The sequence below is a fragment of the Hydra vulgaris genome, chromosome 14 (assembly GCF_038396675.1).
Source record: "Hydra vulgaris chromosome 14, alternate assembly HydraT2T_AEP".
NCBI classification, from domain to species: Eukaryota; Metazoa; Cnidaria; class Hydrozoa; order Anthoathecata; family Hydridae; genus Hydra; species Hydra vulgaris.
In genome coordinates, this window is record NC_088933.1 from 21009241 (window position 1) to 21025883 (window position 16643).

At 27.0% G+C, this 16643-nt stretch overlaps 1 protein-coding gene across 2 annotated transcripts in view; it reads left to right on the top strand.

Annotated features, from left to right (window-relative positions):
• Positions 1 to 16643, top strand: part of LOC105844068 (Fanconi anemia group D2 protein) — a 119391-nt gene that overhangs the window by 85808 nt on the left and 16940 nt on the right. For both annotated transcript variants that reach the window (XM_065817679.1, XM_065817680.1), the window contains 6 exons: positions 4491 to 4554; positions 14468 to 14547; positions 15292 to 15379; positions 15640 to 15738; positions 15884 to 16006; positions 16129 to 16247. In XM_065817679.1, the coding sequence (XP_065673751.1) occupies positions 4491 to 4554; positions 14468 to 14547; positions 15292 to 15379; positions 15640 to 15738; positions 15884 to 16006; positions 16129 to 16247 (573 nt within the window). The remainder of the gene's footprint in view (positions 1 to 4490; positions 4555 to 14467; positions 14548 to 15291; positions 15380 to 15639; positions 15739 to 15883; positions 16007 to 16128; positions 16248 to 16643) is intronic.

Here is a 16643-nt window from a genome sequence, read left to right on the forward strand (position 1 = left end):
GAATTAATAAAAAAAAAAATTTAAAAACGTAACAGTAATTTTTCCTTCTACAAAAGATAACTAAAAAAGAATTTCTAGGCCCAATAGAATTCTGCTTGCATAAAGCATGGATTTGAAAAAAGAATTTTTTTTTGATTTACTAGTTTTTATCTTTTTTATATGAATATCTCTCTTAAGATAATAATAAGAAAGACTAATGTCTTTTTTATTATTGCAATAAGCTATTGTATAAATAAAGTCCTGTCTGGTGTAAAGCTCTGTTATTCTCAGTTTACTAAATCTTGTATCTTATCTCAGATGTTAGGTTCGAGAGACTATTGGTTAGTTTTAAACAGTGTCATTAACTAAAGTAAGTCTAACATTTAATATCAATTCATGGGTCTCATCTTTTTACTTTTCCCCAGTATAAAGCAGAGTTATTTGCAAAGAAATCTTACTCTAATTTAACTCATGAATATAATGGCCATACTCTTCCTGACAGTTAAACAGATTAACCCATTGCTAAACATTGATATTACTATGGCTTCCAATACTAAAACTAATTCTCAGTTAAACACTTCTAAAGTTTGTGCTTCAGACAAGATTTCCATCATAGTCTTAAAAAAGTGTTCTCCAGAACTCTCTTCAATAAGCGGTTCCAATTTTTCAAAACTCTAGAAAACACTTTGACCTCTCTAAGTATCCTACGGTTACTCTCCACTCTGTTATTAGTTTCTTATAAGTTTCTATATAAAGGTTTTGACGTTATTAAACTATTTCTTTCTAACTGCAGTAGTAAAGTTATTCTTGAAGGCCTACACTTCACCTACCTACCTATCTATCTTCAATGCCTACCTATCCTCTTCTTTATTTCAAGTAACTTTAAGAGTACCACAAAGTTCTATCTTTGCTCCTGTATCGTTTCTTATCTACAATAGCGATCTTAATGAAATCTAAAGTGGCTCTATTTGCTGATGACTCAACTTTATACTTTTGTCTTGACAAAAAATCTTCATTTTTTAATTGCTTAGAACAAGCAGCTGATTTTACATTTGATCTCTCTTCCGTAACAGCCTAAAGCTTGCAGTGGTTTATGGATTTAAATTCTGAACTTTTGTTAGACAAAACTCATTTATTTACTGCAAAAAAGTATTATTGGCATTCCTATATTGACAAATAACAACTCTCTTACTCTCAGAGAAAGTCTAAAAGCGCATTGTAAATGTAATTAGACCTGCTTTATCTGCCAAGCTCGAGCCACTCTCTTGTTGTTATAAGGTTGCATTTCTTTCGAAAAAATCTTATAACTCTTACCCAACTTCATGTTTTCCTTTTTTATACAAATTACAACTTTTTATGTCTTCAGTTATACATTTCCTAGAATTTTAACTGATTCTCTATTTTTAAATTAACTCATTACTTTATAGTGGTTGCTTGCAATTTTGTGGGAAGTAAATTAGAGTTTAAAAATATATAGATGTATACCAGTATTTAATAAATAGTAGATGTAAGCATAAAATTATAATATATTAAGTATTGTAAATTTTTTTTCTAGCTCCGGCTATCAACCCCTGCTAAATCTTATAATTTTGCCGGGACCAGGTTTGCAAAAAGTCTCATTTCTAGCAAGGGCTGGGGCCCAGGCCACTTACTACTTGACAATTTATTCAAGCGTGTTTTATTCCTATGAGTTTTAGTACATGACCTCATTGATTTTTTTGTTTACATAATCGATCTTTTACACAAACAAAAAAATCAATGACATTGTGTACTAATACTCTTAGGAATAAAACGCGCTTGAATAATTAAAGTCTGTAGATTGCGGCCTTTATTATGCTGACTTTTTGGCTTTCAACAAAAAGGAGAAGGCAAGCTTCGACTAAAATTAAAAAAATAGTTTTTTATGGTATGCATTTATTTTTTGTTTTAATCAGAAAAAATTAGCTAAACATTTTTTTTTAATCATTTTCTTTAATATGAACACAACATGTCTCTAAAGTTTGGGATCCCTTTTAGGTTATTCATTTCTGAATATTTTTTCCTTGTATACTTTGTGAGTACCTCTTGTCTGTTTCTGTTCCCAAGTACATCTTTTTAGTTGATCTTTGATCCAGTAAGTCAATACCTTCTTTTTTTGAGATAACAGATTTCAACTTCTATCACTTTGAAATGTCTCAATAGCATCATCAGCAGAGAAGTCACAGAGCTTAACGTTCTTAAAATGTACCAAAATATGTGACAAATTCTAACTTATGCTTTTTTTTTTCATTCTGTGCTTGTTCTTACTTTCATTGATATTTTATTGATTATTAAGTTAATAATTTTTGTTAACATGTAAAATACACCATGTAGTTGTTACAATATGTAATATATGTTTATATAAGCATGGCTTTTTTTATAAGAAATCTAGTTGACCGAGCCCTTTTTTTTTATCTTTCAGCTAATATCGTTGTTGTTAGTGACTTAAATGTACACTAAATGGCTTGGTTCTAGTGTCAGTAACTCTGCAGGTGTTAAGGTCCACAACTTTTACCTTTCTCAATCTCTAACACCAATAGTCAACTTCCCTACTTGCTTTCCAGACAATCCTAATCATTTACCTTCTCTACTTGACTTGTGTCTTGTTTCTGATCCTAGTCAGTGCTCAGTTTCTCCACATTCGTCCTTAGGTGCTTCTTATCACAGTTCAATCTCTCTAAAACTATTATTTCATTCTTTATCATCAGAATCCCCCTATCATCGTACCTCTAATAACTACCTTAAAATTGACTAAAACTCTTTGTGAATTTCTTCATGATGGCTCTTGGCTAGAAATCTTTCACCTTCCTGCTGACAAATGTGCTTCTTATGTAAATTTTTGAATTCAGGCTGGTATAATATCTTTAATTCTCTCTTGACAATTCTAAATCAAGCTTTGCTCTTCTCCATGATTGTGCTGCTGCAATTGTTTTTCCAATCGTAGTCATTATTTTTTTTCCTATCATAATCATTACTTCCATATCTATTGCTAAAACAATTCTCCTGTAAAACAGATGTTTGTTTACTATTGCTAGAAACCATTGTAAAAAAGTTTTGTCTAAACCTGAAGCCTGCTATTCGCAGGTCACAAAATCTCCTATTTCATCTAAAAAATTAGGCTCCAGAGACATCTGGAGAATCTTTTACAGTGTCTATAATAATGGAAAAGCTATCATTCCGCCTCTCTTGAATGGTTCAGAATTTGTTACCTCACCTAAAGATAAAATTAAATTGTTTGCTAAGAACTGTTTGCTAAGAACGTTTTAGTACCGCTAGAGTGGTATGGGCACCCAAAAAAAAGCACCCAAAAATCATTTTTATTTTTTAACTTTTATTTTGCTTTTTTATTAAAAATAGAAAAAAATTCAGTTTTAAATGCAGTAGTATATAAATAGTTTTCAGTTAATTTTAGCTACCTCATTTTTTCTTCATGTCAATAAAATAAGTTAAAAAGAAGTTGCTTTTTTATGTAATAACGTGTCATAACTGTCCTTTGGTTACTAACTGAATATTTTTTTTAAAAAAATGAAACTTAATTTTAAAAACTTGTTGCAAAGTTTTATATCAATAGGTTGTATAAAAATTTGCTATTTTGAAAGAAAGATTTTAAAATACCCATTCAGAGTAAAAATAACTTTTGTTTTTTGCCAATTAAGAGTAAACTGCTTTTAATAAAAAATAAACAAAAGTAAAAAATTTCAGTCATAATAACTATTGCGCAAATTTAATTTTTGAATGAATGAACTTTTGATCTTAAGCTTGCTATTTTAGTTAATGTGAGGAAAACGAAAAAATGAAACTAATGCTTTTTCCATATTCTTTTTAAAATAATAAAAATAATGATTATAATAACTTAATAAAAGTTTTACTAAGATCTGTTTAAAATAACCAATTGTAAGTGTATCTTATTTATTAAACGTAATTTTTTTAATTATACTTACTGATGAAAAATATTTATTTTTTTTTAAATACAAAATGTTTTTTAAAATATATTATGTTTTTTAATCAAAAACATTAACATTTTTTTGTTAATGTTTTTGAAAATGTATAATAAAAATAATGTAACATTTTTAATTAATTATAGTAAACATAATTAAAAAAATGTAACATTTTTAAAATTATGTTTACTATAATTAATTATCTTTAATTTAAAAGGCTAATTTAAAACTAAAGTAACATTGTCCACCAGTAAATTCTTGTATTCAAAAAAAATGCCCTTAAATCAAGTCCTTACCTTAGAATAAACTAAACAAGATAAACACAAATGATTAAAATAATGATTGAAAAAATGAAGATAAAAAATTGTCGCGCCACCAGTTTTAACTAGGGGAGGATTCCCGAATAAACTCTGGGTTCTTCACTGATATATACATATTTTTGCTTTATATATATATATATATATATATATATATATATATATATATATATATATATATATATATATATATATATATATGTATATATTTATATGTTTTTGCAACTATTTTGTTTAGCAAACTAAAAAAAAAAGTTCAGGTAAATGATGAAAATGAAGATCCTGAAAAATGTTCTGACAAGGTAGGCTTATTTATACAAAACAACATTGTTTTTCTTGTTAATAAACTTTACAAACTTTATTTATACAAGACTAGTCCCAGTGGGCACAAGACGTAGTTTAAACGTCTAAAATATGTGTTAATGCATTTTAATACGTGTTTTAGACGTTTTAAACACGTCTTTTGCCCACTGGGGTTGTTTTGTATAAATAAAGTTTCTAAAGTTTATTAACAAGAAACAAACTTCTTGAAAAACCTAACATAGGATAACTTAATTTTATTTAAGGTACTATGACAAATAGATTGCCATTTTTTATTTAGTTAAAATAAAATAAAGTATGGAGAATTCACAAATTATCTTAGTTTTGTTTACCATTCTTTTTGAATGTATCACCTCTCCAAGGATGTGCAAGAGACTACTGGAATGGCTTTTTTTTTTCTTTTTTTTTTAAATTATTGTTTTCTTTCAAACCTTCTTTTAAACCTTTTCAATGAATGAAAAATAATTTGAGCATATTGTTATCATAAAACTGCATATTGCATATTTATCTGAGAATTTTTTATCTAGATTTTTGAATTAGTTTATTTTAATTTATTTGCTTAAAAGTTTCATGTTCAACTTCAAGTTCCATGTGTAATTAACCATCGTAATAAATTACCCATTAACCATCGTAAAATAATAATATATCCCAGGCACTGCTTATTATTTGTATAGTTTTTTTGCATAATAAATATATTCTTGGCTAAAATTTAATAAACTCAGAGAGACTCAGCTTACAATTAAGCTGTTTTTTTTTTGTTTTGTTTTTTGAGGTTACCATTTATTTAATCTTTATGCTCTATGATTGATATGGCTATTTTTGAAATATTTTTGTTATACAGAATGTTTTGTTATACAAAAATCTCTTATATATAGCATTATGTATTATCTATCAGATAATTTTTATCAATTAGAATTGTTGTTTATAGAATTGAACTTTAAAGAAATTGAATTTTTTAACATGGGTATCCAAGTACTAAAAAGTTGCAAATAAAAAAATTCACTTTCAAGTTTTGCAAATCACCTTAAGATAAGAAAATTCAAAGTTGACTTTTTTACAAAATGGTTTAGATGCCTCCAAATATCAATGAATAAATATTTTTGAAGATTTATGAAAAATTTCATAAAAATTATTATTAGTTTCAAAAAATGTTTTACAAAAAGTTTCTCCTAATAATTTTAATTCATGTTTTTCTTGAAATTTTAAAGCTTTATTTAAAGAACAACTAATTTATAACTGAATAACTTGGCTTGGCTTGTTGTATTCTTCAATAAATTCCTCAACAAAAAAACTCTGAATGGACATAATACCAGTCATGATTTTATCATTTTCATGAAAGTGCCACAAGTTTTGTGTTCCATTAACAAAATTAATGTTTCTTTTAAAAAAAGTTCAACCAACTGATTGCTATATTAAATAGATGTCCTAAAGCTGCTTTATCTTACACCATAATTCTCTGCTAAAAGAATTAACTTTGTAAGTATTACTAAAAATTTTGAACTTCTTCTTTCATTTTGTATCCGATACAAAGAGGGAGCAGGAAGATTAACCAGTATTAAACTTTTTGAAGTATTGAAACATTAATTGGTGTAAAAAATTGTCCGAAAAAAATCATTTAATTTAAAAAAAATCAGGAAAAAAAACCAGGGAATTTTATATAAGAATCTTACTCTAAATAACCTAAATGTACCCTAATAGTAATGATCACATATATGTGTGTATATATATATATATATTTATATATATATATATATATATATATATATATATATATATATATATATATATATATATATATATATATATATATATATATATACATACATAAATACATACATACATACATACATATATACATACATACATACATACATACATATTCATACATACATACATACATACATACATACATACATACATACATACATACATACATACATACATACATACATATATATATACATATATATATATATATATATATATATATATATATATATATGTTATAATAATATATTAACTACATTTCGCTGACCTATTGTGGTCAGCGTCATCAGGTTATGAAAAAAATATCACGAAATAACATAAAACTAACCTTTTAAAAAAAAGACATTAAAAAGCATAAAATATAAAAATAATATAATAGTGACATCAGTTAAATTTTTTTCAAAATTGGTCCCCAAGTTTTTGGTTTAACATTATCCCCAGTCATCTCGATTTAGAACAGCTTGCCCAATACCTAACTCCTATTGTTAGGAATTAGGTATTAACTCCTAACAATAGGAGTGTTAGGAGTTAGTGCATAATACCATGGCTCGTAAACTTGACCATTTTTGATTTTTACAGGCTCCTTAGTGTTTCTTTTTTTATTGTGATTCAACCCTCTCTCAACTCCTTAGCTCTGAAGCATAAGCCTTGACAAATAAGTTAAGTGTAGTACTGTCAGAGACATGTTGGGGAACTTCTTGCTTATGAAACAAATGCTATATCACTACACTACTGTTGCATTTTACATGCTAAGATATAGATATTTATATATATATATATACATATATGTGTGCGCTAATATATATCTTAGCATTCTTATCTTTGCATAAAAGTATTATTGCTGACATCATACTGATATAAGGAGTTGCAGTGCATACATCAACTGAGGGTTTAGAGTATTATCTAGATATGAAGGACTTATGTCAAATAAATAAAAGTTTTTTTTTTACCTAAAAACCTAGATTTAGGTCTTCATATCTGGTCTATATATATATATATGTACACACACACACACACACACACACACACACACACACACACACACACACACACACACACACACACACACACACATATATATATTTATATAAACTACAACTATAATACAGAATTTGTACAAATAACTATTCTTTATTGAAAGTAATTGTTCCATTGACTTCAATTATCTTTGTTTTCAATTCAATCTTCAGTTTGTGATACATTAAGGGAATTGAAGCTAAGGATGTTTTCAAACAGTTTTGATTAAAAAGCAGAAAGACAGTGTTAATGTTTTTCCAACTGAGTTGTAAAAAAATTTATGAAGCATGGCATAATAGTTCTGCAGTTCTTTTGACTTCTTAGAGCACTCCTCCAAGTGCAAGATTATTTTGGGGTCATAAAGACTTGAGAATAAAGTTTAAATGTAAAAAATGTGCTAAGATGAATGAATATATAGTAAAAAGATAAAATAATGTGATTTAGGTAGTAATACTCAAAGTGTAGATGAGATTTGTGGCTTATTGAGTTCGATTAAATCTGGAAGATTTTATAGGAATATATATATATATATATATATATATATATATATATATATATATATATATATATATATATATAGAGAGAGAGAGAGAGAGAGAGAGAGAGAGAGAGAGAGAGAGAGAGAGAGAGAGAGAGAGAGAGAGAGAGAGAGAGAGAGAGAGAGAGAGAGAGAGAATACAGAAATTGTATGTTTTTAAAAAAAACTTATTTATGGTCTACTACTTCAGGTAGAAAAAAAAATCAAAAAAATAATGATAACAAATAAAATAATGTAAATGATGTCAATGTTGGTTGTCAGTTAGTTCAATTAAGGGTTTAAGCCTAATAGAATTACTTGACATCAGACATTAAGAGTCCAAATTAAGTATAAACTTCATAAAAAGTTTGTTTTTCTGGATAGAACATGAATTTAATTTTAAATTTAAAGAATCTATCTGGGAACTCTAAAGCGTATAAAAAATGCCAGAATTAATGATAGGGTGGCATGTTTTATCTTTTAAAAATGAGCTAAAAGATTTGCAATTTAAGGTATATACTCCAAACAGCAAGATACATAGCCAAATAAAGAGAAAATAAGAACTTAGAGAAAGTTATTAAGTACATTGTACAAGATCAACAATTGGTATGTGATATTAATAAAAACATTGGCAAAGATATAAAAAAGTTTCTCCACAAGTGGGACTTGCTTTTCTATTAAATTATGGTTTTACTGAATCTCAGTACATAGCAATAAGACTGGAAAATAATGAGGGAGGTGCAAATATTTATCTGCTTTTCACTGATAATCTATAAAAAAAATCTAGACCAAAATGATCACTCATTTTGAAACTTTTGACTGACCTTTTGAAATTTTGACTCAAACATTCACTCATTTTGAAACTTTTGACCTGATTTAGGCCGGCCCAAACTTATACCAACCTGGGAATTCTCACAGTGCTTCCTGGGGCCAGTCCGCCTCTGTGTATTGGTCTAGATTTTTTATAGATCTATATATATATATATATATATATATATATATATATATATATATATATATATATATATATATATATATATATACACATATGTATGATATATTTGGTACAACTTCAAACATAGGACTGGTATGTTTTGGGCAAGCCCAACTTCTAATTCTGTTAAATTCTTGTTTTGCAGACCAATGATCATGAATAATGCTTATTAAAGTAGAGAACTTATTCTCAAAAACAAAATTTTTTTGTTGAACAACAAATAAATGAACTTCCTGATTTTATAATACAGCTGTCAAATAGAAAAGTTCTGAATATCAAAAACTCTTTATTTTTAACAGCCATCAATGGAAATGTTGTTGCGGAAATCGCTGATACATCATCTTATCAATCATGCCCGCTTTACATGCAACATCTACTAAAATGAGTCACATTGAAAAATATGAAAAAAAAGTTATGAGAAAATACTTAAAAAATATTTTTACTCTTTGAGATAAGTCCACTTCATTGCTAGATTCATTTTATGGATATTTCCTTCAAACCTAATCTAGGTTGGTAATTTCCTTCAAACCTAATCTAGAAGGCAAACCTTTTCTAGATTGCACTGGCTCATCTTATAATCGTAATACTGCACTGCGAGATTTTTCTGATCTAAATTGTTACCAAGAATTTTGGATACAGATATAAATATTATTGCTCTTTTAAGAACAATCGTAATATCTTTGTTATGCCAAATTCTAATTTGCCAGTTGGAACTAGGGTTTCCAATCCGGATATCCTAATACCTGATTATCCAGATAATTCTCCTACTTTTGACTATTTGAAAATCCATTTCTAAAAAATATTCAATAATCCCGATTATCTAAATTCTGAGACTTTCAAACAAAACATTATTTTATTTTTGCTCTAAAGTAGGAAAACAAAGCAAACATTCTATAGCAGATTTTCAGTGGAATTATTTGGAGATTTTAGGCGGTTCACTGTAGTTTTGCTCATTAGTTACTTAGTAGACCATTAGTGGCAGTTGGCAAAGGTTGCTAGCCACTATATTATTGTTGGAAAGTTGTCGGCTCGTCACTTATAGCGGATGCCACTAATGGTCTACTAAGTTATCAATTAGCAAAACTCCAATGAACCACTTAAAATGCTTATACATCCACTGCTAATCCGCTACAATAATGTTAGCTAGGTGTAAACATAAAAGATAAACAACTCATTAAATGATTAGATGGAAGTATATCTTTTATTCATCATAAAAGATAAACAAGTAAAATGATTAGATGGAAGTATATCTAAGATGGAAAGTTTAGTATTATAGTTATTTAAAACTTTCAAATAATTTCATTATATTTACCAAAAGTAAAATTTATTTTTATGATGTTTAATGTTTTTTTAAGAAGCAAAGATCAGTGGTTCAAACTCCAGCTCTGGGTAAGTTTTGCAACATTGGTTAGGAAGGAGGCATGAACTTCCAATTAAATACTCAATCAATCAATTCATATATATTCTGAAATAGTTGTTACATTCACGGAAGTTTACAAATAGTACATGTACTAATCTTAAGTAAAAACCTTGTAAATAAATGCTACTAAATATATTGTTAATGTTAATAGTAATAATCGTCCACAGCTGTAACAAAGCAAACATTAAAAGTTAAAGGAGTAAAATACTAATAATGATAATAATAAGAGTGGTAGTAGTAACAATACTAACAATACAATGATAAGAGTATAATGATAATAATAAAAATAAAATGACAACAATAAAAATAATTACAATAATCATAAAAAGAATAATAGTCATTTAGTATTAGTCACACACATACACCTTTTATTAATGTGATTTATATTATTATCATATTTTATTAATGTGATTTATACTATACTGTGATTTACAAACTCAAATAGATAATCAAATATATTAATAAAGTTGGTTATATAAAAACCTTACACGACAGTAATTATGAAAATATTAGAATATAAAATTATGTTCATACACACATTATGTTACATACACACATATATAGACACATATATATATACACACACATACATACACATATACATATATATACATACACATACACACATATATACACACACACACATATATAAATGCATATATATATACATACATACATACATACATATATATATATACATATACACATATATATATATATATACATACATATACATACACATACACACACACACAAATATATATATATATAAATATACATACTTACATACACACGCACACATATATATACACATATAAATATATACAAACATATACATACACACATACACATCCATGTATACATATACACTTACATACATATACACTCACACTTATTCACATGAGCTTATCACAAACACTTATACATATATACACATATCATTGGATTTATAAACTGTATTTGATTAGGAAGGAATGGAATAGGTTACTCTTAAAAACATAAATTGAATGAAGAGCTTTTAGGTCATAGGGAAGGTTATTCCAAGATTTTATACTTTGGTTTTTTATGGACTTATATCCATAAGTAACAGAACGATGATTTAAGACTGCAAGATTGAGATTATCAGTTGATCGAAGATAGTATCGGTTATTTGCATTTTTTGGGAAGAAATTGTTGAAGGTAAGAGGTAGGTTTTTGTGTTGGTGGTTCCAGACAAACTGGCAATTCAAGAATTGAACAAGGTCACATAGTTTAAGGATCTTAGAAGTAAGATAAAGCACATTAGGATTGGATTTGTAATTCTGAAAATGTATTATTTTTAAAGCTTTGTTTTGAAGATGAGATATCCTTAAAACTTCTTGCTGTTGAGATTGTCCCCATATTTGACAAGCATATCGTATATACGAGCCAAAAATGGCATGATATATGTTTAACAATGCTTTCAGATTGACATAATGGCGAACTTTAGCCAGCATTCCATTTGATCTGCTCAATTTTAAGGCTAAGTCTTTGAGGTGGGATACAAACGATAGGTTGGAATCAATTATAATTCCAAGATATTTGATTGAGTTTACAGGAATGATTTTCTGGCCACTTAATCTGAAGTTTAAATTTTTATTGATTTTTGTTTTTTTAGATTTGAATATGACCAGTTCAGTTTTGTTACAGTTGAGGGAAAGCTTATTTGAGCGAAGCCACTGAATTAAATTGGCAAGATCATGATTAATGTATTTGTTAATTTTTTTTAAAGATTTGTTGATAATGAGCAAGTTAGTATCATCAGCAAAGTGGTAAGGAGTTGCATACTTAATTGAGTTATTGAGGTCATTAATATAGAGAAGAAAAAGTAGTGGTCCTAATACTGAGCCTTGAGGAACACCGTTGGAACATTTTATTTGAGTAGATTTTGAGTCACCGACTGAGACAAACTGAGATCTGTTGTGAAGATAGGAGGTAAACCATTTAAGAGGTATTCCTCTGATTCCATAATATTCTAATTTCTTGAGTAGGATAGAATGATCTACTGTATCAAAAGCTTTTTGTAGATCTACAAAGACACCGCATGCAAAGTTTTTATTATCAAGAGCTTTTCTAATTGACTCAGTTATTTTTATAAGTGAGTGAGTCGTGGAATGATTAGCACGAAACCCATACTGGTGTTTGTAAAGGCATTTAAATTTATTCAAAAATGCATACAAATGCTCATCTGTGATGCTTTGTGATAAGACTGTAAGGACTTCTTGGGGCACCTAAATAAAATAAAATAAAAAAAAAAAAACCTAAGAAGAATTATAAAAATAATATCATCCTCTTCTGTCAAAAACAACATTTTACAAGGAAATGTTAATGAAGAAGCAGGCAAGGCAGTTGATGTTTATAACTTTTATAAGTCAACTCAGTGGAATTCATTGAAAATCATGCTCAAACAATCCTTCAAATAAATGGTCCTATAAATAAAACTTTAAATGAAATAGGACAACAAAAGATTTTATTGGAGAAAATAGCCATCTTAAAAGAACTATTAGATTCTTAATAACGCTAGAAACTGCAATAAAGAAGTTAAGAAAAGTTCTGCAACGCTTTTAACCGCTAAAGGTGATTATTAGAAAATGGTGAAAACTGTTACAAACAAGTTTAAGTAAAAACTTATTATAATCAAATGGATAAACCTTGAAATACAATCATTAATAATGACATTAATAATCTTCTTAGAAACAGGCAATATTCCACATTCTAAATTAATATTTTGAATATACTTCAAAATTTGTCGCTATTGCCTTGGCAGTAGAAATGTTTTAAACGGTTTCATACATCTAGTGGTAACAGTACTAAACACAATGAGATCGTGGAAGTTGTAAAAGAATATCCAAAAGAAAGTTTGAAAGTCAAAATGCTAATAATTTTCTGCAGCAATAACTGAAAGCAGTGATTTTCTCAATTACCATGTTGAAGGTAAGAGCAGCATAATTACTACATTGTTGAAAAAGATTTTATGCTTTTAAAAACAAAAAAACAATAAATAATTTTAAAATATTGTTTAACGCACTTCTAACAATAAAATCAACATTTACTGCAACAAAGTTTTTTTAATTGCAGATCTAACTAGGACAAAAATTAGAACACACCTAAAACTTCAATCTTTCAATAATCTTTTCCAATAATTTTTCAAATAGATATTTTTAAAAATTAAATAAATTTAAATAGTATAATTGTTTTATAATTTTTGAGATTTGGATTAATAATGTTTATAAATAAAGTACGTAAGTTAAATTTAATTATTGCGTTAAAAACATCATGAGTATTAAGTTTACCATTTAAATCTACCATCTTCATTTTTTTTTAATTTGTATCTGGATATATATCTGAATAATTTGAATTTTGAGTATTCAATATCCGGATAGTCATTACTGTCGGATAATTGGAAATCCTAATTGGAACTAATAGGGAGTTTGATATATCGACTTCTATATATTGATATATCGACTTCTCTATATGCAATATATCGACTTGTATATATTGATATATCACATTGAAATAAAATAATTTAGTTAAAATAATTTAAAACTATTAAATGAAAACAGTATTTTGATTTTCCACATTTTTTCGAATTTTGCAATTTCAAAATTTGGATGTTCACAGGTGTGGCTTGAAAAATAAAATAAAGGTTTAAAATGATTGCTTTTTTACTAAATAAATTTTCTTCTAAAAATTACAACTTTGAGCAGCTGGGAAGAAGCGCCTGGTGGTCTAAAAATTATGCAATAGTCTTGCATGTCTAAGAAAGTCTATAGCCTGCATGTCTAGTCTATAGTCTTGTCTAGTCTAGTCTATAGTCTGCGTGTCTAAAAAAGTCAATAGTCTAAAAGATATGCAATAGTCTTGCATCATATCTTTTTATATTGGATTTTAAGAATTTCGAGAAGAAAATCTGAAATTTTGCCATAAATCTTAGAAATCTGAAATTTCGCCACTTTTTAATTATTTCCGATCACTGTGCAAACTTAACAGTATGCAAAAAATAAAAATTTTGCCAATCTGATGTCAGCTAACTAAGGCATTTTTTTGATGACCTGAAATCTTTCAGATTTTGAAAATGAAATTATATATTCTGATATTCCAATATTTCAAAACTATCAAAACAATTTAAAATTAAAAAAAAAATTCATATTTATATTTTAGGATGATAGACTTTTTGAAAATATAGAAAAAGATTCAATCAATCAGTCAATATTGTTATCAAACTTTCCAGCATCTTTGAGGTTAGCAGTGCTTTGATTTTACATAAATTTTAATCATTTTTTGAATATATTTTGAATTTTTTTGTGTGTAAGAATATATCTATTATCTTGTACATTATATATACATATTTTGAAAACATTTTAAAGTAAGTTTAATTTCAAATTTAAATAAATTTAAATTCTATATTAGGTTAATTAAAGAAATTAATTTTTCAAATAAAAAAACTTAAACTTATGTTGTATATGTATAAAACTGTAAGTGAAGGATAAAAAAATGGGTAATTTCTGCCTTAGAAGTAGATTCCCTAAGAAGGGTAATGTGTATTAAGGGTGCTAATTAGTTACTATGATTTTTATAATTTTATTCAAGGGGACGACTGAGTAAGCGTGAACACATAACTGCAAAGCAGTTGCAAAAACTGGCACAAGTGCAAACTAGCATAAGTGTGCTGAATAAATTTGCAAACATTGGCATAAGTGCAAACTGGCATAAGTGAGAATTGGCGTAAGTGCAAAATGCCAATTTGCACTGGCATGTTAATATTTGCAATTTTATTCGACGTACTTATGCCAATTTGCATTTATGCCAGTTTTTGCAATGTTTCGCACTTATGCCAGTTCGCACTTATGCCAGTTCGCACTTATGAAATTGAAATTTCTCACTTATGAAATTGAAAAGTCTCTCATATTCTAGTTCTCAAAAAATTATTGTCATAGCATTTTATTTATTTAGATAAATAATTTAGTAATGTTTTCTTTTTTTAGGCCTTTGGATTTAGATATATTTTATATTCTAACATATAAAAATGTTTTACAGTGCTTTGCAAACAAAATGAAGAAAGATAATGAGAAAGTAAGATATTAAATAGTTAATTAATATTTACCATATATTGTCTTCATTCATATTTTCATTTGCTTTTTGATTTACAAGTTGTTAAAATAAGATTAAATTAAAAAACTCTACTAAATTTAAAATTTTAACATATGCAAATGTAAGCTTTTTTTGTTTATAAGTTTTTGGTAATATTTTTAAAATTATTTTTAACATAATTTTTATTAAGTTCTTGTTTTTATTATTATTATTCGTTTATACTTTTTTTAAATGTATTTTAGGAAGTCCTTTCCTCAAATGAAATAATTTTTTTGTTGAAAGATTTTCGAATGAAGCTTGAACATGCTTTACAATCTAATAATCGAAGTTTATTTTTAAAGGTTTATTAAAGTTATTTTTCTGAATTTTTAACATTGGTATTTAAGTAGTATGTTGTGACTTTTATAATCAAATTTTTATATTTTGTACATATTATATTTGACATTAAGAACATTAAGGATGTTTGAATATTTTACTTGTTTTTAGCAATCCATCACTAAGTTAGTTGGGTTTTCAAATTTACCATGTGCTACAGATGTCATGAAGTTTTATATGAAACTGCAACCTTCTTTGTTTATTATTTTTAATAAGTGTTACAATTATTTCGAGGTATTTATTTAGTAATATTTAGTTTATTTTTTTTTAATGTAAGGAGTAAATAAGTTTTTAAAATAATAAAGTATTAAAAAAGGTTTTACAAAAAAAAAAATTTTGTGTCATCTTTTTTTTAGAAAATTCTATCAGATAATGATGGTGTTATAGATTCTAAAGAAATGAAATCTCTAGATACTAGACAGATGCAGATGATATATCAGCTGCTTTTTGACTGTTTGCATATTGTTTTGCAATGGTCAGTATTATTGTTTACTATTTTTAATAAAATAATTTTAATATACTGTTTTTTTGTTTTTGTTTATGTTTACAAGTTTTACTTGTTCAATAGCTTTAAAAAGCTGAATTAAATATACTTAAAAACTTTTTAAGAATTTAGACCTAAAACTTATTTATTATACTGGTACATATTATGCTGTAGTGGTTCCAAAAGCCACACCTTTTCCAATGATAATATTTATGATAAGGTCTTGATTATTTATCATACAAGCTGTGTTGTATGTTGTGTGGAAAGTTTGATTGCATCAAATCATCTTTCTATACTCATCGATGCTTTTATAACTTATTATGGAGTGGTTTTAACATTTTCTACTTTTTTGAGAGCATGTGACATATTTGTGATTCTATGTTAAAG